At 41.7% G+C, this 27,619-nt stretch overlaps 1 protein-coding gene across 1 annotated transcript in view; it reads left to right on the plus strand.

The window, feature by feature from the left end:
* LOC123244524 (S-adenosyl-L-methionine-dependent tRNA 4-demethylwyosine synthase TYW1-like) overlaps window positions 1-27,619 on the plus strand; it is a 282,947-nt gene that overhangs the window by 72,799 nt on the left and 182,529 nt on the right. Inside the window, exon 11 of the mRNA XM_044673037.1 lies at window positions 16,290-16,399. Coding sequence (XP_044528972.1) covers window positions 16,290-16,399 — 110 coding nt within the window. The remainder of the gene's footprint in view (window positions 1-16,289; window positions 16,400-27,619) is intronic.

Raw genomic sequence — 27,619 nt, forward strand, 5'->3', positions numbered from 1 at the left:
CTTCCTTCCTTCCTTCCTTCCTTCCTTCCTTCCTTCCTTCCTTCCTTCCTTTGTCAACTCATTATGGTTCAGTTTTTAAGGTTCTTTCTAAATCTCAATACTATTATGATCTTAAATTTCCAAAATTTTCCATTGTGAAATTGTAAATGCATGATTATGGGATACATTTTAGAAGAATTTTTAAGAAACCTCTAGAAATCCTTATAAAATGGAAATTGTGTGTTTTGAGAACATTCTCCTAAAAGTAACTTTGCGCTGCTCTATGCAGTGAGCTTTTCTTTTTCCTTTTCTGGGCAAGGGCTCTGTAAACTTGCCCAGGCTTCTGCTTGTTTGTGTTGAATTCTTCAGTTGTTGCCAGTCTCTTAGAAATAATGTTCTTCCCTTTAGAAAAGAACTCTCCATTCTCCAGGGTCTCAAATAAGCAAATTAAAATGCTGAAATAATACCTTAAATATTATAAATTTGTTTGAAAAAATTATTCTTGATTATATTGCTTTTCAACTTGTTTTTATTATATCTTGTATGGCTTTAGATATGGGCAATTCAAGAAATTTGGAATTTGCAAATGAAAGGATTGTCTAAGAAATTGAGAGGGAGGCCTCTCTCTTCCTTAGCACCTGGTAATCCTCTCTGTACATTACTAAGGACTTTGCTAGCTCTAGTTCTATTCTAATAACATTCATAAATTCTTTTGCTTTAATTTTGGTAAATATGAGAAAAACAATTTCTCAATTTGCAACTAACTTCCTACAAAGCAAATTTTTTTCTGATTGCGTGTAATAATGCCATTCTAGCTTATTTATTATCGTGATTAATATGAAAATTGACTTCACTAGAACATTTAATATCCCCTTTGCCAATAGATTGAATTCCACACAATTAAAAGAATTAAGAAGCAAAAATATGTGCAAAGGAACAGGGGAATCTCTTGTTGAAAGTGGTTTGATGGTTTTATGGGAATCCATGAAACAAAAATACAAAATGGCCTTTGGTCTTGTGGGGTGGGCTCCTTCCCACTTCTGCAAGGACAATGACAGAGTGACAAGTTGTAGGACCTTGTGGGCATGTGAATTATGCCCTATTTAGACCCCAACAGGAAATCTCTAGGTGTTTCTCGTCTTAGTGCCTATTGTTTCTCATTCTAAACTTTCTGGCTGTTCTGGGCAGTGTCTGCTTGAGGCCCTGGCCTTGGGGAGCAGGTGCTTTGAATTTGGAGATTAGAAGTGAGTTAACAGAGCTCGGTGGGGAGAGCTTATTTCCTACACACACTACCTGTCTTGAGCCAACCATGTTTCCTCCTGGACTAAATTATGAGTACTAAATTCACTCACATTTAAAAAAAAAAGAAGCAAATAACAAAAGCTTGACACATTCATTAACTTAATGAGCTTGTTGAAAGACATGACTAAATGTAGCCTTTCATCAACCAAGCCTGTTGGTAAAGAAATATTAATATATTAACTTTTAAAATTAGAATTTCCCATCTGTTCCATTTGAGGGTATTATAGCAAACACATCAGAAAAATCCTAGTAAAACACTGTTAAAGAGCTTTCATAAACTTTTCCCTTTCTCCTTTTTAGAGAGTTACTCTAAATTGATTTTTAAAATCTTCACAATAGTCACAGAGTTCCAGTATATAGGACTTGATTTAGTGTCTAGACCCTTCTCACCCTAAAATATTCCTCTGCCATATTGGCTTCCTCTTTTCGTTGAGAAGTTCCTTCTGGGGGCTCAGTTTTAAGGATGAACCCCGGCTGGCCAATCTTTGAATGAGGCAGCTGTGCTTCTGTTTTCCTGTCTTTCCTACCATACCCCTTTGTGGACACCCTCTTTACTTATTCCCATTATAAGGGGAAAATTATGGTTGGACTGAATATTCAAAAGTGTGGTTGCCAGGAAATGAATATATATCAATTCCAAATGATTTTTTAACTATTTGTAAAATATAGGGAAAGAGTGAAAGTAGAGAAATTAGAAGAGGGCAGAGTAAGAGATCTAGCTTAACAAGCTAGACTACATGTTCAAGCCCTGGCTTTACTCCGGAAGGGCTCCAGAGGCCCCAGCCAGAGAGCCTATAGGTCAATTAGCAAGGGTTTTAGCCACGAGGTCTCCTCCCAGTCAAGGGAAGCTAAGGAAGGGAGTCAGCCTTTTGTCCACTCACCCACATTTATTCTAAGGAGAAATATAAAACAGTCCAAGGTCCTCAGCCAGAACTCCTCTAGGTCCAGTTCAAGGCCGAAGAGAGAGAGAGAGAGCTGTGGAAGTTCTTGTAATTTATAAAGACCATTCCTTTCATCACTTCCTGTGCCTTCCTCCCATTTCACTAAGCAAAACAAAGGCTTTGCTTAGGACTGCCCAGAGGGCAGTCAGTTGATTCTGATTCATTACTCACTCTTGCACAGGTGGGTCACAGACTTCCCCTACTTGAGAATTAAGTCGGGTGTTTACATTTTTGGTGATTAAATCTAAAAATGGGCAGGACAGGATTAATCCCATCTTCACATCATTCATCAGTTCCTTTTTATGCATTGTTTTCTTCTTTTAGAATGTAAGCTCCTTGAGGGCAAGGACTATCTTTTTCTTTCCCAAGGCTTTGTATAGTATCTGGCACAAAGTAAATCCTGCATCATCTTAATTGGGGACAAGGAGAGAAGAGGGAAGTAGGATGACCATAAGGACTTAAAATATTTTTAGTTTAAACCCCCCCTAAACTTTAGTGTATTTAAACACCAAAAGAAAAAAAACCAATTTCCATATGGATGGAGAACATTAAAAAAAAGGTTTTGTATGCATCTGTGAATCTGTTCCATACAGTTTTCTTTTGGCTCTTAGTTCTTAAGGGCCATGCCAGAGGAATTCAAGCTCTGACAGAGCCACAAACCAGGGAAGGCCCGTATCATATTCCAGGTGATAGTTTGCAAACCTAGGAACAGACTGGTTAAGTACAGAGAGTTAAGTACAGAGAACCTCATCCTCAGTAGTCCAGCCAGTTAATAAATTATTTGGCCATGGTAATCCATGAAACAAAAATACAAGATGGCCTTTGGTCCTCTGTGGGTGGGCCCCTTCCCACTTCTGCAGGGACAGTGACAGAATGACCGAAGAGGAGATTGAATATTCTATGAATCTCCCAAGCTTAAGACTATTTGTAAACATTAATGTGACTGCCAGTGCTTTAAATGTGGACTCCTCTGAAATCAAAACCTATACCATATTAGAAGAAAAATGAGAAGACACATGGCATGTACATCTAGGCTACCCTGCCTAAATAAGCTTTAACACTGAAAAATTGACACTGGATAAAAAACCAAAACAAAACAAAACAAAAAAATCAACAGATATTGATACAGAGTCAATACTACTTTTTCCCCAAATTTTTGTTATGTGCAAATGAGACATCACAGTGAGGTCTAAAAAGGACCCAGAAATTCTCTTCTTGTAAATACTTGTTCTCCTTGTCAAAGGTTAGGATAGAACATCCAAAAGTAATAATCAGTTTAGAATATAAACTTGTTTGGAAAATTTTACAGAGGAAGTTGATGGAAGATCATTTATTAAGTGCCTACTATGTGCTTGCAAGTACTATGAAAGGGGTCTTGAGAATACAAAGATAAAACTCAGATGGCCTTACTCTCAAAAAACTGGCATTCTCCAGGGGCGTGAGTCTAACTAAGCAACTTGTATGCAGATATGTAAATAGCGATAATAATAATAATAGATAATATCTAGGGTAGTATATAGTAGATAGAGTGCCACAAGACTCATCTTTATGAATTCAAATCTGGCCTCAGACATATACTAGCTGTGTGAACCTGGGCAAGCCACTTAACCCTATTTGCCTTACTTTCCCCATCTGCAAAATGAGTTGGAGAAAGTAATGACAAACCACTCCCATTATCTGTGCCAAGAAAATCTCAAATGGAGTCACAAAAATTTGGAATAACTGAATAACAACAAAAAACATTTATATAGCACCTACTATGTGCTAAGCATTAAAAAAAAATCTTTATCTTATGTCTTAGTATCAGTTTTAAGACAGAAAAGCTGCCAGGGCTAGGCAGTTGGGATTAGGTGACTTGTCTAGGGTCACACAGCTAGGAGGTGTCTGAGGCAAGATTTGAACTCTGGTCCTTCCCAATTTATGCCTGGCACTCTTATCTACTGTGCTACCTAGCTGTCCCTATGCCAAGCATTTTACAGATATATTATCTCATTTAATCCCTACAATGACCTTGGATTATAGGTGTATGTTATCTCTATTTTATAGTTGAAGCAACTGAGGCAAATGGAAATTATGTGATTTGCCCAGGGTCACATGGTTAAATAAGTGTCCAAGTCCGGATTTGAACTCAGATCTTTGTCATTTCTGGCTTGGTGCAGTATCCACTGTGGCTCCTTCCTGCAGAAGTTATTTTGTATTTAGAAGATAGATACAAAATAATTTCAGAGGGGTGAACAGTAAAGACTGGGAAAATTAAGACAGACTTCTGGTAGGAAATGGTGCCTGAATGGAGCCATCACAGAAAGGTTGAGTTGAAAGTGACCTCAGCAGCCATTAAGGGAAGCCCCATGATGACTGACCTCAGGTCCTTTAACCTCTGTGTGAGGGGGACCCCCATCTCTTGAGGCACCTGTGCCACTTTGGGACAGTTTTCACTGTTCTCCAGGTTTCTGAAAGGGAGGAGGGTGTGAAGGACTCGGGAAAGAAAAAAAATCGTTTATATTTTTATTTCCAGAGCAAGGAAGGTACTTGAGAAAAAAGTGGTACTAGCTGACCTATAAGACAATGTGTACATCTGCAAAGGGTTCCAGAATACTCCATATGTGCAGTGAGGGCATCTTGTTGGGGATTCAGAAGCAGATTTGGCTGGAATTTGCTGGTGATATTTTACAGCAGACTACGTTTCATAGCCACAATGACAGGTGCAGAGAGTACAAAGTGTCACAGTGCATCATGTTTTTGATCGTATTAAAAAAACAAACAACCAAAAAAAAGCCAAAAGCATTTGATTGACTAGAGTGAAGAGCTCCCAACCAGCTGCCCCTCATGCATATGGAAACTCATTCCAGATTTCTTGAAACACTGAAATGAGAGAAGTAATTCAGAGTGCCCTTTGGTCATTAATTGGGAGTGAGGAATGAGATGGGATATTGCTTTGCCTGCCCAAGGTGTTTACTGTCATTTTGGAGGATGTCCAATTCAGACGGAAGAGAGATTTTTTTTGTAGATGGCAAGGCTTTCCAGATGCTTCCACTTTCAGATGACGATGGGATGAAGCCTTGCCTCATTGTATAGCTTCCTTAATGAGATTCAGAGTCACTCAAAAGAATTCAGCCCAACTATGCACATAGGAATGATCTTGTGCAAGAAAGAATGCCTCTAGTCCTGGCCAGGCTTTGCCTTTGAGTGGACAGCCCATAGAGTCAGTCGATCATGACACAAATCTTGGACTCACGTTATATATGGATGATGAGTCGGGCTCAGAACTGAACAGGAGGAAGAGAGCAGGTGTACTTGCCTTTCAGCAACTGCCCAGTGCTTTTAATGATTGCAGACTTTTCCTTGAAACAAAAGTCCATATTTTTAATATTATTCCCACCGTGTCTGGCTTTGAGTCATGAGACTCCATAGACTTTAGAATTAAAGGTACAGGTTACACCAACAGCCCTGGAGATGCTTGTGGGATGCAGGTGGGAGTGTAAGGAGTGGGTTGGTAGACTACACTGAAGCATTGTGCAAGAAAATATCATAGAAATCATCCAGCAATTGCAGCAACAGAGAATGAGATGGGGTGTTTGTGCAACCTCAAGAAATATATAGGGCAATGGTGCTCAGGACACTCTTGTGGATGATCTCCCCCACCCCCAGGAGGAATATTTATGGAGAGACTTGGACAAGCATTGCACAAGATGAGGTGGGATGGGGGTGGGTCACAATCTGTACCATTCGAGGGGAGTCACATCAGTGAGGACACAGTTCCATTGAAGTAATTATTTAATTGCTGTTATTTCTCAAAGGCAAAGGATCTACTTGTACAAAAATATTTGCAGCAGCCTTTCTAGCAAAGAATTGGAAATTAAGGAGATGTCCATTAATTGGGGAATGGCTGAACAAATTGTGGTTTATAATGTTGATGGAATACTATTGTGCTATAAGGAATGATGAGCAGGATGATTTCAGAAAGAGCTGGAAAGACCTTCATGAACTGATGCAGAGCAGAATAAGCAGAACCAGGAGGACATTGTGCACAGTAACAACAATATTGTGAAATGATCAACTGTGAAAGACTTAGTTACTCTCAGCAATACAACAATCCTGGATAATCCTGAAGGACTTATGACAAAGAATGCTATCCACCTCTAGAGAAAGTACTATTGGAGTTAAGACTGTAGATGAAAGCATACAATTTTTTACTTTAATTTATTTGTGTTTTTATTTAGGGGTTTTGGTTTTATATAAATATTCTCTTATAGCAATAAATAATAGGGAATTATGTTTTGTATGATAATACATGTATAAAGCAGATCAGATTGCTCACCATCTCAAGGAGGTAGGAGGAAAGGGAGAGAGAGACAATTTGTATCTTATAACTTCAGAAAATGTATGTGGAAAATTGTTATTACACATAATTGGGGAAAATAAAATGTCTTTGAAAAAAAATTAAACCCTTATCTTTTGCCAATACTGTGTATTAGGCAATGGGGGTTAAGTGACTTCCCCAGGGACACACAGCTGGGAAGTAGTCCCTATTATTTCAAATGGGCTTTATTTTTTCAAACTGGAATTTTTTTCAACTAATAAAAATCCGTGTTTTCTCACTTCCAGTTCTCTGGAAAAGCAACATCTGAAAAGCAACATCTCCCCCTTCTTCCCCCAATTCTGAACATATGTAGTCAAAACTAAACAAATTTCTGCTTTGGCCATATTCAAAAAGCCATATGTCTCAGCTTGCACTGAGATTTCCACCTCTATCAGGAGGCAGGAAGCGTGCTTTATCATGACTCCTCTGAAGTCAGTGATGGTCATTTTGTTGGTCAGAGTTCCTAAGTCTTTCAGATTTTCCTTACAATATTGTTTCTGTATAACTTGTTCTTCCTTTCCCTTCTGTTCCATTCAATTCCATTCCCTTCTGTTCCATTCTGTTCTGTTCCCTCAAGAAACTTACATTCCAGTGGAGGAAACAACCCATTTGGGGAAATGGTGGCTAAGAAAAGTAGTTATGGGAGAGATCACAAAGATGATGAGTAGGAGAACACTTTCCAGAGGTGGTAGTTGTGATCTGATTACATTTCTCAGCAAAAGAAGTGGAAAACTGGAGGTGGGAAGGAGGGTAGTAGAGGGCATACAGTGTGTACACCCTACCCTGGACTGGCAGAAGAGGGGACACCAGATCTTAGGGAGGGGAGAGCTGTAAGCTTGTCCTTTTGGGGTCTGATTTGAAGGGTGAAGCATGGTGATTCAGGGTGAGATGGGGACCAGCTGGGGGAGCAGGGGGAGGAGACACATGTACCATATTTGGGTCAGTCTTCACACTGCAGTGGTTGGCTGCATTGACTATCCTGCTGAAGGCTATGTTGTTTGTTTTTGATAAGTGTTTTTTGGTTATACCAAGATCTTTTGGATTGGCCTGATTTGTTACCTGGATGATATGTGAGTTTGCAGTTACCTTAAGCCCTAGTGTTGACCTCAGGTATTCCTTCATTTAGGGCATATCTATAGTTGTTTTTATTTTTATTTTTATTTTTTTAATATAGTTGACCAAGTAGAGATTCAGATGTGATCTCCAAATTGGTTATAGGTTGTGCAGAATCCCACTGTCCTGACATTCTGGGGTAGTTCACATTCACATTTATTTATTTATTTTTATTTTAATTTTTTTTAAACCCTTGTACTTCGGTGTATTGTCTCATAGGTGGAAGATTGGTAAGGGTGGGCAATGGGGGTCAAGTGACTTGCCCAGGGTCACACAGCTGGGAAGTGGCTGAGGCCGGGTTTGAACCTAGGACCTCCTGTCTCTAGGCCTGACTCTCACTCCACTGAGCTACCCAGCTGCCCCTCACATTCACATTTAAACAAAACCTGATTTAATTTTATGTTCTGGCAGAAGAGCTAAAATCCAGTGAATTAAAGACTGGTGATTAGGTTGAAAGTATACCCATGTGGAGACATCAATCAGTCAAATGCGATTTAAATTGCTGGGTGCTTTCCTGTACTTTTGAGTTAGCAGTTAAACCAATCAGAAGGAAATATTCCCCAAATGAATCAGCCAGAATTTGCCACAAAATTTGAGTGTTTTATTTTTCCAAAGGAAATAATAATACAGCCAACAATTGGCTTGCTTCTCTTGAAGCAAGAATGGATGTAGTTGCTTTTTCAGAGGAATCGAAATACTTCATTAGTTCTGAAAAGCCTCATGTGGCCCATCCTGATAGTTTTGCTAAGAAAGAAATCTCTCAGTGGGCTGGGGGAGTCCAGATCCTTCATGCCCCCTCAGGAAAAATATTAAATTGCTACATTGCTTTCTTCCAAGTGGGAATCTTGACTTCTTGTTTTGCTCTGTTTTTTTATCTTTTTTTGAAAAGGGACATTTTATCTTTGGCTTCATTTATTTTCCTTGCCCTTGTGGTTTCACTAGTACCTTTTGGGGATGAGAGAGACAAGTTTGTCAAGATCATTTGCAAATGGAGTCAAGGAGATTTTTAATTTTCAGGGTATAGTTATGTGTAGAAGATAGAACATTTCTCTCATTGTCTCTTTGTCTCTGCCTGTCTTTCTCCTTTCCCTTCATTCAATACACATAGCCAAGTCTACGATAGAGTTCCCTCTGGTGATAACATTTGCTTCTCTCTTCAAGTGCTGGAATTGATTTGAGTTGGAATTTATGTCAGAGGTAAAAGCAATGCCTTCCTTGGTTAAGTTTTGTAGTAAATTTACTTGACCTCCAACTCCTTCAGTCTGACCCTTCTGTTACATCACTTGATAAGGCTCATGGCACTTGGCCAAGGAAGCCAAGTACTGTAATATTTATGCAGTTTTGAGAATCTTGTTTTCTTGTTTCCTGAAGCATCTGTATTTTACGGGAAATGGCATGATTAATTTTCAAAGGTATATTGTGCAATTATTGGTAAATAAAGGTTAATTTCTGGTAGGAATATAGATGAGATTCAGTTGTAGGACCCATTGATTTGCTAAGGGAGAACTGGTACCATCTCAGACATTCTTGTTGCATCCAGCTGCTATCTTTCATCAGTCTTTCATCACTGTTTGTTCAGAGGAATGGGACAATTGAATTCCATGGATATGTTTGGAATCTGCAAATAGTTTCTTACAATAAAGTATGCTGCAGGTTAAATTAGCAAGAAGAAAGAGGTAATGTAGTTGCAGTTCCACCAAAATCTGGAAATCCTTAAAAAGTGTTCTAAGTCTCCATTTAGTTAGGTGATATTAGTTAGAGGTCACAGAGTCAGTTGGAAATGAAACAGAAGAGTTGGGAAATGTGTCTGATAATGGGAAATCAACTCCCACCATCAAGAAAATCAGCTTTCCTCTTCCTCTTCGCAATTAAACAAGCAATTTTTTTTGACAGGTAGAGTGATGACATAAGGAGAATATTTTAAAAGGTGACAGCTGAGGGAATATAGAGGTTGATAGTGAACAAAAGTCCAAATTTGGCTTATTCTCTGCTAGCTTTCTTCACTACACAGGCAAACTTTGGAAAGGTTTCTATACTGAAAAGCAACATGGTAGAGTGGGGAGAACCGCTGGCTTTGAATCAGGAATCTGGGTTCAGATTCTCTCTCAGATAATTCTTGGCGCAGTGACTGTGGGTAAATTCACTTGATTTCTTTGGGCTTCAGCTTCCTCATCTGTTAAATGACTGGGTTGAAGTCATGACCTCCAAGGATTACAGATCTGAATCTGTGATCCTCTGATGTAAATAGTCACTCAGTCAACAACTATTTACTTATTTAAACACTTACCCTCCATGTTAGAATCAATACTGTTGTATTGGTTCCAAGCCAGAACAGTATTAAAGGCTAGGCAGTGGTGGCTTAAGTGAATTGCCTAGGGTCTAAAACATAGCTAGGAAGTGTCTGAGGCTAGATTTGAATCCAGAACCTTCCATATCCAGGCCTGGCTCTCCATCCACTGAGCCATCTAGCTGCCCCTCAACAGCTATTTATTAAGTGCCTACTATGAAGCAGGCAGTGGCAGTAGAAAGAAAAAAGGAGTATATATTCTAATGGAGGAGGGAAGGCTCTAGCAAATGGAGAGATTAGAAATGGTTTCACATAGCAGGTGGTGCTTGAGCTGAACCCCAAAGGGAGCCTGGGACTCTGCTTCTTAACTCTTACTCTTTTTTTAACTCTACCGCCTGGCTTCCAACCTCAGTTTTCACCTGGAACTGCTCTTTCCAAAGTTATGGTAATTTCTTAATTGCCAGGCCTAATGACCTTTTCTCTGGCCTCCTTCTTGACTTGTCTCTAGCATTTGATATTATCAATCACCCTCTTTTGCTGGATTCTCTCTCCTTTCTGTTCCTTCTTGGCTCTCCCGTCTCTCTGACTGCTCCTTCTCAGTCTCCTTTGCTGGGTCCATGTCATAGCCACTCATCAGCTTTATCTGCTACTAGCTAGCTGGAACACTGTGCTGGTTCAGAGTGACCCAGGTATAGGCTTACCTGTTTCGGAGTGGGATTTCTGCCCTGGTTATTCTGATGCAGGAATCAGCCTAGGCTGGAGGCTGGCCCTGAGATCATACACTTCTCCTAGGGTCAGAACCAGTGCTTGCTTTCGAACTCGCTATTTCCTTGGTTTAGGAATGTCTCTTTACCCTGAAAAGCCATCCACAGTGCAAGTCTCCTCTTCAGTGCACCTTGGATTTCTAACCTGGGATTGGGGAATGAGCCAGCAGAGCTGCCAGATGGCTCCTATTTCTGTGCCTAGACCCCTCTCTGCCAGGACCTTTCTCGTCCTGCTGCAGCTGGCCTTGGGTAGACCCAGTCCTCATGGTCATCTCTGTCCGTTTCCCTATGCTGACCTGGTCTGGAAGAGTGACTCGTAGATTCTTTTCTTGTATTTTCTGATCAGGATTCAGTCTGGTACATTTTATAAATCTCTAGGAAGGAATTATGTAACTGAGCTTGGGTACCTGGAAGAGTTCTGCTTTTCTGCCATCTGGGCTCTACAGAAGTAGCCACTTACTTGGTCTCCCTGCCCCGTGACTCTCCTCGCTCCACTCATCCTCCACATCACTGCCCCCGTGGCTTTCTGCATCACAGAGGTGACTGCTACACCCACCCCAGGACTCAATAAATTCTCGTGGCCTCCTGTTACACCTAGGATCCAATAGAAGCTCTGTTTGACTTCCCCAAATGACTCCCTTCCGTCTTGTTAGTTCTCCATAAGTCCTCTTCACATATTCTGTGGCCTCGCCGTCCTGGCCCACTTAGTCTAACTCGCCCAGAGTGCTCTCGTTTCCTGGCTCATACCTTTGGATTGACCGTAGTTCCCTCCCTGCGCCTTTTTATTAGTATTTCTTAAACCCTTACTTTCTGTTTTAGTAACAGCTCTAAGACAGAAGGCCCAGGGCGAGGCAAGTGAGGTGAAGTGACTTTCCCAGACGGCTAGGAAGTGTCTGAGGCCAGATCTGAACCCAGATCCTCCCGACTTCAGGCCTAGAAATCTCTCCACTGAGGCACCCAGCTGCCCCTCTGGATTCTTTTAAGACCCAGCTCAAATGTCCCCTCCTGCACGAGGCCTTCCTTGGATCTACTGTGAGAATTAAAATTAACATACAATATCTCTAGGCATTATATTTAATAGGATTTATTTATAATAACTAAAGTAAAAAAGCTAGAGTAGAAAGGCAGCTGGTCAAACCATGGTCGTGGGAAAAGAAAGCGAGAGGCGGAGTTAGAGCCAACTATATACAAACAACATAAGCTGGAAACTTGGGAATGAGGGAAAAGGATGCTGGGTAGTCAAAAAGAATTCTGGGAGACGGAGGCCAAAGGTTCAAGATTTCTAATTAATACCCTGCCTTCCCTCCCCCTTGGTGCCTACCTATGTACACACTGCCTGTCCATTAGAATGGGAGCTCCCGGAGGGCTATTTTCCCCTTTCTTTGAATCCCCAGATCTGTGCTTGACTGGTTGTTGATCGAAGGACGGGGAGCTTGAATAAGCAGAGTACAGTTAGGAGGATTTAGAACTGGTCGCAAGTCCACATCTACAAAGTCGTCATTCATGGTTTGATGTTCTTCGGGGCAGCACCCTGGCCTGCCTTCTTGTGGAGCATAAAGACAGACATGGTGGCCTTCTCGAAGTGCAGATGCCCCGCAGCTAGGAGAGTAGTGAGGTAACTCACTCAGGCTCAGACCTGCTTTCCAAAAAGATCTCCACAAGGGAGGGCACTGCGCTGACTCGAGCACGTCAGCCTGGAGTAGTGATAAACATAAAGTCTTAGGAAACTCCGAGGCTATCATGTCCAACCTTGCATTTTAGAGAAGAGGAAACCGAGACCCAGGGAGGGCGAGGGACTTGTTCAAGGTTAGATGTGGGATTTGAACTCGGGTCCTTTGATTCCAGAGACATTGTTTTTTCTTTGTCAGGTTAGTCAAATTCACCAGAGCAGGATGGGGAGGGCCTGCATGGTTAGGGAGCAATTTGTTTGTGAAAGATCCTTCTGTTAAAAGAGTTAATTAAATTTTTTTCATAACCCTTCCTTAAGGCAGATGCTGACTTCTTAGGGTTTTCCTTTCTTACCGATGATGATAGTTTTCATAGCCCCAAGAAAAATGATGAGCTGAGCTGAGCCTCTGTGACCTTGAAGCCAGCACCTGGGGAGTGCAGCAGCTCAAGGCATCCAGAATGTCCAGGCGATGTCTCTTCTCTTTGCCCAGGCTTCATCATGAAGGGCTCTTGGGTTGTCTGCATTTCAGACCCTCAGGTGGTGCTCTTGGGAAGCTGGCAGCTGGATAATTGGCCGAAAGCCCTGCCTTACTGTCATGTGGGACGCTGTCAGCCATTCTGCCCACTTCCTCAGTCCATTTTCCTCCTTCTCTTCCTTTTTTTTCTTCTTTCTTCTTCCTCCTCATTTTCCTTTCAGTTCTTTGCTGCCACAAAAGTCCTGCTATCAGTATTTTTGTGCACTTGGGGCTTTCCCTCTGTCTTTCTCATCCTTGAGGTATATGCCTAAAAGTTGAATCTCCAAGACAAAGGGTATGTACTGGTGAAATGAGGTAAACTAAGTCATTGTCCAGAAAACCTGTTTTTCCCTGGGGAAAAGTAAAAATCAGAAATGAGCTTTTCTGTGAAGGTCAGTCAGCTCAGGATCCATGAGAAAGTAATTCCCTATAGCTGCCTCACAGTCCAGGATAAGATATACGGTGGAAAGTCCTGGAGCCCACGATACTACTAACCAAAATAGCTTCCAGATGATAAAAGATAAAAGTTTCAAGGTTATGTCTCAATAATGAACATTATTTTCTTTGTATCTTGAACCCTACGAAAACTGCATTGTAATTTCAGTTTGGGGCAACCTTCACTAGGAACTGCCCTGGTCTGTTAGGTATGTTTATTAATCAATAGATTGGTAAATAAATATTGGTTCCACTAATTTGAACTTCTGGGTGTCCGGACTCGCTTTCTGAGGTAAACCCACTTCACAGTCTAGTGACTTTTGAGTAAAATTTCAGATTGTTTTCCAGAATGGCTGAACCATTTTATAACACCATCACTGGTGATTTCATGTTTTTCCTCCCCTCTACATTTGCCTTATTCATCTTTTGGCAGTTTTTCCATTCTGATAGAAGGAGGTAAAGCTTCAGTTTAGAAAGATTTGTATTTTCCTCATTAGTGATTCAGATTATTCTTTCATATGTTTATTGGTGACTTGTACTTTTTCTTTTGAAATCTTTTCTTCAGATCTTTGATCTCTTCTCTGATGGGAAATGGCTCTTGCTTTTATATACTGGTGTTTCTTATGTTTTAACTATTAGGCCATTAGCAGGTATTTGCTGTGAATATCTCTTTTTTTGCCCAGTCAGCCATTTCTTTTCTTTTCTTTTTTTTTTCAGCTGCATTGATATTTTTGTTTATTTTATGTACCGAGCAGTTTTGATATGTAATCAAAACTGTCTTTTTATGTTTCATGTTCATGTCTGTCCCTTTTTTAATTAGAGATTTTCCCCTTGAGCCATTGTTGCTTTCCGTTCTCCTCTGAGTTTTTTAATGTTCTCACTTAAAAGGTTACAACGTAAAAGGTTGGTTTAGTTTGTGTTTTTTGCCTCCCTTTCTAAGAGACTGATAGTGAAAAGCCCGAGCTCCTGCACAGGCTTAGCTTCCTCTGCCCCTTTGCGGAGAGGGGCATATGAGAGTGTAGACTTGTGGCAATTCATTCCTGTAGAGCATACTTGTAAACCAGGTGGTTGATAGATGTCTTTAATTAACTCCAGAAAATGTCAAGATTAGATGAAAAGGCTGATAGGAGCTAGAGGAATAATGCCATCCAATTTCTGGCCTTGCCCCCCTTTGAATGGGTGTGCTGTAAATGGCAAGTGGGTTAATGTGGTCATATTAACTCCATTCCTAGAGATGTCAATTGGATTTTTTAACCTATAGTTTTTGGCCAAACTCATACCAACAGCAAGAACAAGAATAAGAAGATAATCAGGCAATCCAGTAAGCTTGTGAGTAGTCCAGATAACCTTGAGAGGCAGCTTGGGCTTAGGGAAAGAGCAGTAGCTCTGGGTTCAAATCCCGGTTCTCTTTACTTGCTATTTTTGTAGTAACCTCAGTGGCTCTGAGAAGGAAAGAAGGGACCAAGCCACTATTAAGCTCTTACTGTGTGCCAGGCACTGCGCTGACACAAATATAAGCAAAAAGGAAGATAGACCCTGCCCTCTTAGAGCTTGCATCTTCTTAGGAGGAGACAATATGCAAAGAGGGGGTCAGAAGTTGGAGAATGAAAAAAAAGGGAGGCAGCTTAGGTGGCTTGGTGGATAGGAAGCCAGGCCTGGAGATGGGATGTCCTGGGTTCAAATTTGACCTCAGATACTTCCTAGCCGTGTGACCCTGGGCAAGTCATTTAACTTCCATTGCCTACCCTTACTGCTCTTCTGCCTTGGGACCAATACACAGTATTGATTCTAAGATGGAAGATGAGGGTTTAAAGAAAAAGAAGGGGCTGGTTTTGAAGTTTTGAAGCTAGGAATAGAACTGAGAGGGGAATGGAAGGTACCTTGGATTCCTGCACACAATGGAGGCTCTAGGAGGAACTTGTCAGAGGGCCACAGCCTTTCTCTGCTCAGCGAGGGAGCAGGACCTGGACGAGACGGCCAAGATTCCTTCCGGGTTAAAAATCAGTGATTTGATTAGCTTTGAGCACGGAGTCACCGTGGCTCGAGCAGACTGTCTCTTGCTGACAGACACGGATTCGCAGAAAGGAAGCTTCGGGATGCTGTAGTGACCCGCACACGAGGTGAGGTGGCCGTGGCGGGGCCGGTCGCCACACGCTGCTCCAGGGGAAGCTGCAGGAGAGGCACAGTTTGGGGTCCATCTGCCCGGACCCCTTGTCGCTGTCAGCCACGCTCTCTATTCCCCAAAGCACACCAAGAAGCAGCCTTAAGCCTCGGGATTCTTCGGCGCCTCCATGGTCTTACTTGTCGACGTGGGAGCCCCCCCTTCGGGCGAGGCGTCCTGGCTTTCTTCATGGGACGTGGCCGCTGTTGGGCTTGGAAAGGGCATGTAGCGATGGCGCTGACTCTGGGAATGAATAGAGTGAAGTTGGGGTGTCTGGGGGGTGTGGCCTGGGGGAAGACGGCCGAGCCACGGCTGCCTCGAGGTGGGCAAAGTGCTTTCACAGGTATGTTATCTCGCTTGACTCTCATTACCGGCCAATAAGGTAGGTCTTGTTATGACTCCTGTTTTACAGAGGAGGACGCAGAGACAGAGAAGGGTTCAGAACTTGCCCAGGGTCCCAGGGCCGGGCAGTAGCCGAGGCCAGCTGTGCCTGGTTTCTTGCCTCCACGTTCAGCACTCCGGGCAATGGGCCGTTGAGCTTGCAGAATCATATTTGGAAAGCTTCCCCCTAGTGTCTCCTGGCAGGTTCACAGGTTCGTAATAGACTTAGAGAATTTGGTAAATCACTCAGCTGAGCTAACCAGTTACAAGTCTTGGGGAGAAACTTGTGATTTTTTGAAATGAGTTGCCAGAAGTGGAGGCTTGACTGTGATCTTGCTAACTTTAGAGGGAGCCTTTAAGAGTTTTGCATCCTCTCTCTCTAGGCACCACACCAATCCAGTAGGTACCGAATGGCGATGGAAGATGGACCAGCCTGACATGATCTTACAGCAGGCCATCGAAAACCACCAGAACATGATCAAACAATTTAAAGGTATTTCCCTTCTCTCCCCAGCAGAATGCTTTGTCCCCAGAAATCTGAAGACCTTCCAGTCTAACCTGTCTGTGAAACTCACTTGGCCAGATGCTTGGGCAGGAAAGTGAGAATTCTGAGGCCTTCATCCCTGAACTGTTGATTATTTTTTTCTCTTTTATTGGCAGATTTTCTTTCCTATCTGACTTTAAAAAAGATGAATTATTAAAATGAAAAGACTTCTTATACTGGAGCCTTTGAGGCTTGTTCCCTTGTGTCAGGTTTTCTTCCACGGTTTCCCATTTACCTGGGGACCTTTTGGGGGCCGTGTTTTCCCAGTGCACAAACCTGCTGACTATCCTGAGTGATGTTTAGGAGCTGATATGATTTGGGGGAGTGAGGTGGAGTGGGGTCGAGGCTGGCGCAACCATTTGGTAAACTACAGGTTTTGAATTCCATGCTTTATGCATCTTGTCTTTTATTGGTGATTGGGAGAGATCAGAGAACAGGAAGTAGAAACTAGGTGAGCCATTTGCAGCAGTGGATGGAGCAGCTTCCTAGAGGAGATCCCAGGTTGATCGGAGGGGCCAAACTGGCCTGTGATCTTTGTTTCAGATCATTTCTCAGATTCATCCAGGTGTGCGCATAGGAGAGAGTGAGGTTTGTTTTTAGATAATGGTTAGCTCAGAGCTGACCTCTTTGGTAAACACCATCAAGCTCATTTAATACTTCGCGTGGGCATATAAAGGGTTTCCTGTCCTATTTGTCTTGCAAATAAATTCTGACATCCAGAAAAATTGTTATGGCCATCCAGATGTCCTAGCAGTGATCCATGGAATGGCATGACTGACCTGTATGAGGTCAGTCTTCACACTCTGATTTGCCATTTCTTTTTTTATTGAAATACTTCTGAGTCATCTGTCTGATTTCAGATCACTCATTGTAAGAAAATGGGCATAGGATAAGCACCTTACAGCCTGGCATACCAGGCTATGCCAGGCACTCTAGGCCCGGCTGCAAGGGGTTTACATTCTATTGTCAGGGAAAAAGTACATAGAAAATTAAATACAAAATACACACAAAGTAATTTCTTGGAGGAGGGGACAGGCCTGATTTGAAAGACATTTTGTTAATATTGGAATGGAGGTGCCAAAGTGCACCCTGGATGGCTGGGGAAGTGTGGGAAAAGCTCCAGCCTTGGTGATTATCATCACCATCTGAATCACAGTCAGACTTTTAAGGCCAGAATTCCTGGTCCTGTTTTATTTTGATTGGCTGTATTAGGCCATTGCTGACCTTGAGTGCCCCATTTTATGGGGCTCAGAGTGCAGAGTTCATGTTAGTGCTCAGGCCTTCCTAGGGATCAATTGAGCTATCACCCCACTTCTTGCCACCTTCTAGAGATTCCTTCAATGTGTTGTCCTTGCCCATGGTTGGCTTTGAGCTTAGCACTGTCTTGGAAACCCAGCCCCTGCACAGCTACCTTTAGAAGATCCTTGGGGGACAGAAGAGACAAGACTGGGAAATGCTACATTCTGTAGAGGATTCTAGTGGCCATTGTCTATCTTCTGTCTTGGTGTATTTGGAATTTGACATTGGGAAAGGTTTTTAAAAATGACTTAAAGTGCCTCCAATTTGTCAGTGAATGAGATGCTGATGTGAAAACATTTCAGAAAGGTCAACATGCAAAAACAAATTTAAAGTGTGCTGTTATTACAGTGATCTTCAGTTTGAGAACTTTTATCAGCTCATTTTGCAGGAAGGTTGTGAAAATGAATCTTTTAGGTTAACCCAGCTGGAACATTCTTAAAAAGCACTTCTCCATCCTCAGATCAGGAGCTGAAATGGGATTTGAGTTTTAGTGATGCTCTTTGTTATTTTCCCAGGTAATCTGTTGACTGACCCTTGCCTGCTCCCTCTTTTCTCCTCTTCCCAAATGTGGAACACTGACAGCTGGATCCTCATTCTGATCCCTTTATTAGGCGCTGTTAAGATTCTGATCTTTATTAATTTCCTAAGGAAACTTTTGGTGGCACTCATGAGTCACTTCAGGGGTAGTACGAGTGGCCTTGTTGAGTGACTGGAACCTGCTTTTTGACCCTGCCTGATTCTAGAGTACACTGAATGGATTGGAATCTTTGAAGTCCAGGCCTCTTTTGGGAGGAAAACAGATTCATTCTGTTGAATTAATTGAGCTTTGATTTTATATGAAGCTGCTTCATAGGCCTCTGCTTTTTCTCCCTCAACCTTGTTTTCTTTTATGAGTCTTTGCATTAACTGCATTCCACTTAGGCTGACATCTCCCTCCTCCCTCTAGAATGCTCCTGGAACTCCCTTGGCCTTGAAGGCCAGTGTGGGCCTTATTGTGTTTGGTTCCAGGCCTTTCCTGTGTTTCCTGTCTCCAGCCATGTCATCTGTGCTCCTCTCTGACTCTCAGGTCAAGTGTTATCAAGTGCTGACCATGGGTTAGGCATTCTCTTTCTTGGAGCTCTCCTCCTTCCCATTTCCATTTTACTTTGTTGTCTTCCCCCATTGTAATGCCCTGGAAGGAATGGACTGCCTCTTGGCATAGTGCCTGGCACACAGCCAGTGCCTAATAAATGCGTATATGTGCGCTTTCTGTCTCTCTCACTTTCTCCCTCTCCTTCCTCTTCCCCCACCCCTTTTCTCTCTGTTTCTCTGTGTCTCTTTGTACCTGTCTTTCTCTCTGTCTCTGTTTCTGTCTTTCTGTGTCTGTCTCTTTTTCCTTCTCCCCCCTTTCTCCTTTCTCTGCCCCTCACTTTCCCCCTCTCCTTCCCCCTTCCTCTTTCCTCTCTTTCCTTTTCTCTCTGTGTCTGTCTCTATCTGTCTTTCTGTCTCTCCCTCTCCTTTTCCCTCTCTCTCCCCACCTTTTCTCTCTTTCTCTTTTCTACCCCCTCTCACTTTCTTCCTCCCCTTTCTCCTTCCTATTTCCTCTCTTTCCATTTCTCTCCTTTCTCTCCCTGTCTCATCTCTCCTTTCTCTCCATTTATCTCTCATATGCAGGTTGCATAGCTTCTTACATGGGGCAGGTAGTGAATGTTTCTGGTTTTCTTGTGTATTTCCTAGGGCAAACTCTGGCCTAGATCTCACTGCAGTCTGTTTTTGTATAGCTGAGAGCTAAGAATGGTTTTTACATGTTTGAATAAAATTTTATTATATTTACATATGTAAAAACCATCTTTGTGACCCAGTACAAAAATAGGTGGTAGGATGGATTTGGCCTGTGGGCAGTAGTTTACTGACCCTCATCTATTAGAATTGTATTCTGCTGTTTTTTTTTTCTTTTCACTGTTACATCAGCAAGCATTTATTAAATGCCTACTATGTTTTGGACATGATGCTCTAAATATTGAGGATTAAAAGAAAGACGAAAAGACAATTCTTACCCTTTAGGAGGAGCTCATAGCCTAATGTATTTTCAAAGTTATTTGCAAGTGTAATAATTTAAAATTTAAGTTTTTATGCTAATATGAAAGTTCTAAAGTAATATTGTGGTCACTGATTTAAAAATATTATAGCTTAAGTCAAAATGACCTTTAGCAGCTTTATTTACAAAGAGGTGGAAAAGTGAAAGTGAAAAAAATGTAACTAAAGAGATAGATTTTAACAAGCCTACCATCCCTTCTCTGGTGAAGTGAGGCTCAGCCCTGCAGGGGCTTCCCCACGTCCCTTGCACCATGTGGATTTCCTGGTAATCCTCAAGCCAGAAGTCCAGTGGCGTCTTCCGTTAGAGATCCACCAATGTAGCCTCCTCCAAAGCCAAGGCAGGAATCTCCGGAACCAATTTCTCCAGAAGCCAGGAAAAGAAGGCCGGTGTAAGGGGTAAAAAGGGGTTCTGGTTGGGTGCATATTAAAAGGTTTGGTCACCAGGGAATTGAATAATTATCAATCTTCAATTAAAGAATAACCTCAAGTCAAAATGACTTTTATGGAAGTTTATTTACAAATGAAAAGAGGAAGAGAAAATAAGAAAATCAGAGAGAGGATAGGATAAGATAAGTAACCTAACACACTAAGTAATTTGCTCTGGCCCCCTAGTTTAACCCAGGCAGATCTAATTAGTCTTCAACTGGAGGAGACTCAGCCTTGAGCTTGGGCGGAGGACCCCTGGAGGTGAATGAAGTGGAAGCTTCAGTTACAGAGTCTCTTTTGAAAGAATAGTTCCTTTAGAGAAGTCTAGGAAGATTTAGTTTTTACACTCACCACATGTAGTTCTAAGGGAAAGATTTAAGAACAGCCTCACCAAAGTCTCAGGGTCCCAGGTCGAGGTCTAGCTCTCCTCCAGTTCCAAGTCACAAACAAGAAGAGAGCTTCAGGAAGTTTTCACTCTCTTTTAAAGGGGCTTCTTTTACATCACTTCCTGTGCCTTCCTCTTAGTTTACGTGTCCAATCACAACAGATGCTTTTCTTAGGACTTCCCAGGAGGCAGTCAGTAAATTCTGATTCCTCACTCACTCTAGCACATGTGGGTCACAGACTTCCTAACTTGTGAATTAAGTTGGTTATTCTCACCTTTGGTGATTAAATCTAAAGATGGACAGAGCAGATTTAATTTCATTATCACATTGGCTACTTATCCAGCTCACCCACACAGAGTGTGTCCAAAGACAAACTCCAAAGGAGAAGAAGTTCAAAGGAGAAGACCAAAGAAGTTTGAAGGAGAAGTCTTTTGGACAGGAAGTTCAAGACTTTTTATAGTCCTTTTTCCACATCACTTCCTGTCCCTTCCCTACTTTATGGGAACCAATTTCAGTTTTTCAATTTGCCTAGGGACTGCCCAGGGGGGTGGCAGTAGCCTTTGGAGGTGTGAGGTTACTCTAGTAAGTGACTTGTGAATTCTCTTACTTAGTGTTAAACAGGGGTGCTTTGAGTTCTTGATTTGTTTACCTAAAAATAGGCAAGGGGAGAGTTAAGCCTATCTTCATACTATGCTGCTAGTAAAATAAATACAGCTCATATTTTGAACTTGGGACCTTTCCTCATGTGTTTCATTACCTCATTTGGCTGGAACACTTAGTTCCCCCTTTGAATAGAGCAGCAGTAACAATAATCTCTCAGTCTTTCATCAACAGCTTTGATTAGATTCCCCTGGGAATGATGCCTATAATCCTTAGGGCAATTTAGCCTGTCATTTGGTGGTAAACTATTGTTTTTGGTAAACTTGGTTAGTTGAGAATGAAAAATGATCCTAAACTCTTAAGATAAAACCCAAGTGTTTTCTCTTCCAAGCAGCAGTTTGGGAAATTAGCAAATGCCAAGCCATAATTATTTCATATTCAGATAGTATTCCTCTTAGCTGAATGCTTGGAAAGAGAATTCTGTTTTCTGACAAGGCACATGGAGGTATCAGCTGGTGTTTGAAGATCTTGCTAGTTTAGAAGACTAGGTTAATGACTCATCTAAAGCCATACCTTTGGACCTCCAGTAATAAAGCTGGCTTCAGAGAGTTCCTGGGTAGAGTGTCTGTCTGTGGAAGGGGGCCTTTTTTTGCCTCCTAACACCTGTCTCTCAGGTGGCTGGAGAGCATACCTTAAAGAACAGGAAGGAAGCCCATATATCTCAGACCTTGCTGCCTTGCTCTGGGGGATGAATGAGAGTACCCCTGGGGTTTTCCTCCAGTTCGAGTTGTCCTTGAGTCTCATAGAACCACTCTGACTTGCAGGGGCCCTTTTAGTGTTTTCCATGGGCTTTCCCAACACCAACTTTTTAAGACAGGTAGGACATTGTTAACCCCATTTTATTGTTGGGAAGTGAGTTTCAGAGGAGTGGAATGGCTTCTGCTTGGCTCAAATCCGTAGCCTGAGACTCAGGTCTAGTCCTTCTGACTCTACATCCACCAAGCATCAAGGTTCTAATGGGAAGCCAGTCTTTATTTTCATAACATTTTTTTCCCCATGTAGTTCCCTTCTAAGGTAAAATCTTAGGTGAAATCAAATGAATGCAGAAATGAATGATAGGTTTTTGCAGATGACTTTTAAAGTATTTGTTGCCTTTTGTGAGAGCAAGGAGTGAGCTTCGGTACTAAAAGGAGGGAATGGTGGGGCTGGGAACGCTTAGGTTAGAATGAGCCTGGTGAAGAGATGGCTTCTAAAATTCCTCTGCCTCTGCTGTTTGCATGCCAGAAATCCAAATGTGAAATGGATCCTTTTCCTGAGTAATTCCACCCAGGAGGCAGAGCAGTTTCTATGATTCTCTGGTGGACGGGAAGAAAAGTGATGGTGCCTCGAAAAGGCCTTCTGGGCAACATTACCTCTGGCTAGAGTAGAGTCTTTTTGGAATGAGCTCATATTTATCCACTTGACCAAGGGCTCTCTGCGAGTTTTCTGGTCAGACCATGGCAGACCATTTATATTTTCAAAACGCCATCCTCACTTTTAAGGACCAAGATGGTGGTTTGTTAATACTTTTTAATTTTGTCTAACTTTAAACAGATCAGCATTTTTGTAAAGTCTATCTTCTTGCTATGCTAATCACAGCAAATCTTGCCTTGAAAGTACCATAGAATGAAAGAAAAAACCTGAGAAGAGAAAGATGAAATCAGTTATTTGTAAGAATAAGGAAATCAGCTGCATTCTAAAAAATGATGTTTCATTCCTGCTAAAGGTGCCCATGCATCCTTGGGGGCCACTTTGAACCCTTGCTGACTTCTTTGGACATTGGCCATTTAGCTGATTTTCTTGTGTCTTGGCACTGCTGTGACTCAGCCATTATTGTAGATGAGTGATTGTCTGTCATTGGTTTTTAGGGATTCCCAAGGGAACAGAATTCACACCTTCGCTCCAATAGTGACATCCACATTCCTCCATTTAACTTGGGAAACAGCGGATCAAACCTACTATATAGAAACCACTGCCAGGTGGCATAATGGCTAGAGTGCCAGGCCTGAAGGCAGGAAGACCTGAATTCAAATCTGCCCTCAGACACTACTTAGCTGTGTGACCTTGGGCAAGTCACTTGATCCTGTTTGTCCCAGTTTGCTTATTTGTAAAATGAGATGGAAGAGGAAATGGCTAGACACAAAAATGGGTAACAATCCTGCCCTTGGGGAGTATAGAGTCTGTTTGACACATATGACACATACTGTCTTTAATGGGACTGCCTGACCCTCTGAATCCATGTCTCCCCTTCTCTACCTAATTGCCTTTTGTTTCCTTAAATGGAGAGTGGCTCACTCTTTTTTTTTTTTTTTTAAACCTGTATTTTCTGTCCTAGTATCAATACTGTGTATTGGTTCCGTGGCAGAAGAGTGATAAGGCTAGGCAATGGGGGTTAAGTGACTTGGCCAGGGTCACACAGCTAGGAAGTGTCTGACGCCAGATTTGGACCCCGGACCTCCCAACTCTAAGCTTGACTCTGTCCACTGAGCTACCCCGCTGCCTCTGAGTGATTCTCTCTGATGCCTACCCAGAGCACTGTGCCTGCTATCACAGGCGTGGAATTGGCCAGTTTGGTTGCTGTCTGGGGATGCATGCGTGCCCTCCTCTTCCTGACTCTAGGGGAGCCTCCAGTCCCTCGTGCTAACCCCACGGGATCCATTCTTGTCAAAGGAAAAGTGGGGAGCAGCTATCCTTGACTTGGACATCCAAGTGCATTTTCCGTCAGTAACATTGGTTAGTTGTAGTTGAAGCATGCTTTATAGGTTAAATAGACTTTAGGGAGCTGCCCCAAAAAGAGAACCTAATTACCTTTCACATTTAATTAATGCATCTCTAGGAAAATCCAGTCTGTTGCAAAGAACAGACATAGAAAAAAATTCATTGGGTATTTCTCATAATTATTTTTCCAAGACTTGAAATTAGTTTACTATTTATTTAGTATGACCAATTTTCAGTAATCCTCCTCCTTTAACATTTCTTCAGCGTTCTTATCTCATTGCAAAAATGATTCTCTATGGCTTTGCTCAGCCTGCCGACAGGAGCTCACTGGGCTTTCCTCTCTGGGTCGGTCCAGTTTCTGATGGTTCGATTCTTTCAGAGCGTGGCCGTCTTTGCCTCCTGCTTTCAGCTAAGTGACCAGGTTTGGATGGTGTGTGTGTGTGTGTGTGTGGGGGGGCGGCACCTTTGCATTATTGTGTCTGTTTCTAGCTGTCAAAGACAGTTTAGTCTTGTTTCTCTTCTTTTGGTAATTTCTTAAAATGCCTCATTCTCTTAACCTTTATCAGCTTCTTTTTTTTGTGCACATGCAAAATTAACTAGCCCCCCCATGGGTAAATGTGGGTCAAAGTTTAAGTGCTCATTAGCATTTCTTCCTATTAGGCATTCATCTTCATGTGGCTGGGACTATTTTTTGAACTTGCAAATAAGCCTTTTTTAATTTAAAAATACACTTCTGGGGAAGCTAGGTGACTCAGTGGATAGAGAGCCAGGTCTGGAGACAAGAGGTCCTGGTTCAAATGTGGCCTTAGTCATTTTCTAGCTGGGAGACCCTGGGCAAGTCACTTAACTCCCATTGCCTAACCATCACTGCTTTTTTGCCCTGGAACCAATACACAGTATTGATTCTAAGTTGGAAGGTAAGGGTTTTTATTTAAAAAAAAAAAAGGTAACAAAAATATACTTTTAGGGGCAGCTAAGTAGCATGGTGTAATGAGGGCCAGGTCTACAAATGGGAGGTTCTGGGTTCAAATCTGAAATCAGACACCTCCTAGCTGTGTGACCCTGGGTTATTCACTTACTAATTGCTTAGCTCTTGTTGCTCTTCTGTCTTAGAATTAATACTCAGACAGAAGGTAAATGCTTAAAAAAATGCATTCTGTATGCAACAAAAATTCTGTTCTTTAACTTTTGTTTTTATTTATTTCATGTGGAATAAGCAGTTATTGAATGAATGAACCAGTGAAGGAAATGATTGATTGAAGAGTTCCCACTGTAAGCATTGAGCCATCTAGGAGAAATCTGGATATGAGTCTTGCTGCCCTAATTGACTAGGTGAAATAAGGTCTTTGTTTCAACTTTATAACCCAGCATTTGGGGTTTATTTTCAGGATCATGGGATTTGGAGCCAGAAGGATCCTCTGAGATAATTTACTTTGTCTCCCTCTCCCCCCACCTCGCTTTTCCCATTAGTTTAATTGGTGAGGAAACCGAGGGCTTGAGTGATTCAGTGACTTACCAAATCACCCAAGAAATATCAGAAAAGTGATTCACACTCAGGTCTTTGGCCTCCTGATTCACTGCTCTTCCCTATACTTCATGCTATCTTTCCACATTAACTTTCTAAGCAGTTGTCTAAATTTGAATAAATCACCTTTACTATATGATTCAAAGTCTGGCTCAGGCAGCTGTTTTGAAACGATATGACAATTGATTAGAATTTTTGGGAGAAAACTTTTGTGAAGACAATGATGCAAAAATGTTCTTTAATTTTTTTTTTTAAACCCTTAACTTCTGTGTATTGGCTCCTAGGTGGAAGAGTGGTCAGGGAGGGCCATGGGGGTCAAGTGACTTGCCCAGGGTCACACAGCTGGGAAGTGTCTTGAGGCCGGATTTGAACCCAGGACCTCCCGTCTCTAGGCCTGACTCTGAATCCACTGAGCTACACAGCTGCCCCCTGTTCTTTAATTTTTAACAGTTTTTAATGAAATTTCATATGCTTTTAAAAGTTTCAGAGATAGATACTTTTAGGGGAAGAAATGGTTCATTTTGCCATAGTAAACAAAAATAGGCATCCTGCCAACATCATTTATACTCCTTAAAACCATCCCTTCATCCTTGGTTCCTGTCTGATGTTTGTCCCTGTAGAGCCTCAGGTTGGAGGTTCATATGGGGAAAGGAGGAAGCAAACCAAAGAGGCACATTTGCATAATGGATTGATGATAGATGGGCGTACAAGCTCTGCCAAACAATAGTGGTGCTTTTTCATCCATAACTTAAGGTTGAACCAGATTAAAGCAGAAATGAAGGGTAGCAAACCGATGATTTAAAAGTTAGGGTAGGGCACTTCACAAGGAGATCTCGTTCACTGAAGGAAAAGGGAATAGAGATGAGAACGCTGAATAAACAAAACATTTATAGTAATAAATAATAAAAGAAAGAACAAATAAGAAAAATATTTCCAGACACTTCTTTTTCCAGAAGTGAAAGTTCTTATTAGTTGAATGTATGTCAGCAGCATCATTTCATTTGACTGTTTGCCAGGAATGGCACTTTTGAAGAACGGTGAATTAAACGTATATTGTTATTCATTGAAGGGAGAAGCATATTTAAACCTTAGTGCAAAATTTAAAAATAGGAATGATATGTTTGATTGGTGTAAATGATAATATTGGCTGAGTGGCTTTTAAAGATGGAGTAGAGAATATATCTGAGGAAAAGGGTATGTTAGAAAGTTGTAAAAATATTCTCATATTTAATGAAACATAATAAGAATTGGTGAACATGGTGCTGTAAGCAGGCATCTGGGATTAGAGAAGGAATATTAGGTAATAGGTTTAAAACATATTTTTTAATTAGGGAGAAAGTCATAAATTCTTAGAGTAGCGGGACTGTAACTTGAAAAATATAAATTTTTCAAAAATACACAGCTTTAGGGAAAAGATAAGGGGGATTTTGGAAAGAATTTGTCATAAATTACTTGGAAAGGGGCAGCTGGGGAACAGAGGCTAGAATGCCAGGCCTAGAACTGGAAGTATTAGGGTTCAAATGTGACCTCAGATACATCCTAGCTTTGTGACCTTGGGCAAGTCACTTAACCCCGATTGCTTAACTCTTACTGCTCTTCTCTCTTAGAATTGATATTAAGACAGAATGTAAGGGTTTAAAAAAAAAAAAGAATAAATGATTTGGAAAAAGACACAACTCTACTGGGAAACGCAGCTACCAATTTGTTGTTTGAGCAATGTGAGAATGGCTCCCAGACCGCCTTCTGGCCCTGTACTTCTAGTTCCCTGGGAACAAGAAGGTGGTCGTGCCCTCTGATGGTTTCCCTCCAGGACAATGAAGAATGCCGTGTTGTTAAAATCCATTTGGGTCAGGTTTTTCTAAACTCTGCCTCAGTTTTGCTAGATCTCTACTGTAGTCAGTAGTGAATGATGAGCATTTCTCTTTCAGAGTAATTAGTGGATTAGAGTCTTGTTGACTGAATGCTCAAGACAGCACCTAAAGGATAATTATTTAATTGATTACATTTCTCCCCCCTTTTCTCTTGAGCAGTGATTCCTATGCCTCACTACCTTTTTCAAAAGACAAATAAGGAAAAGGAACACATCTTAGTGGAAGCTCA

Source organism: Gracilinanus agilis, chromosome 4, assembly GCF_016433145.1.
Source record: "Gracilinanus agilis isolate LMUSP501 chromosome 4, AgileGrace, whole genome shotgun sequence".
Taxonomy (NCBI): Eukaryota; Metazoa; Chordata; class Mammalia; order Didelphimorphia; family Didelphidae; genus Gracilinanus; species Gracilinanus agilis.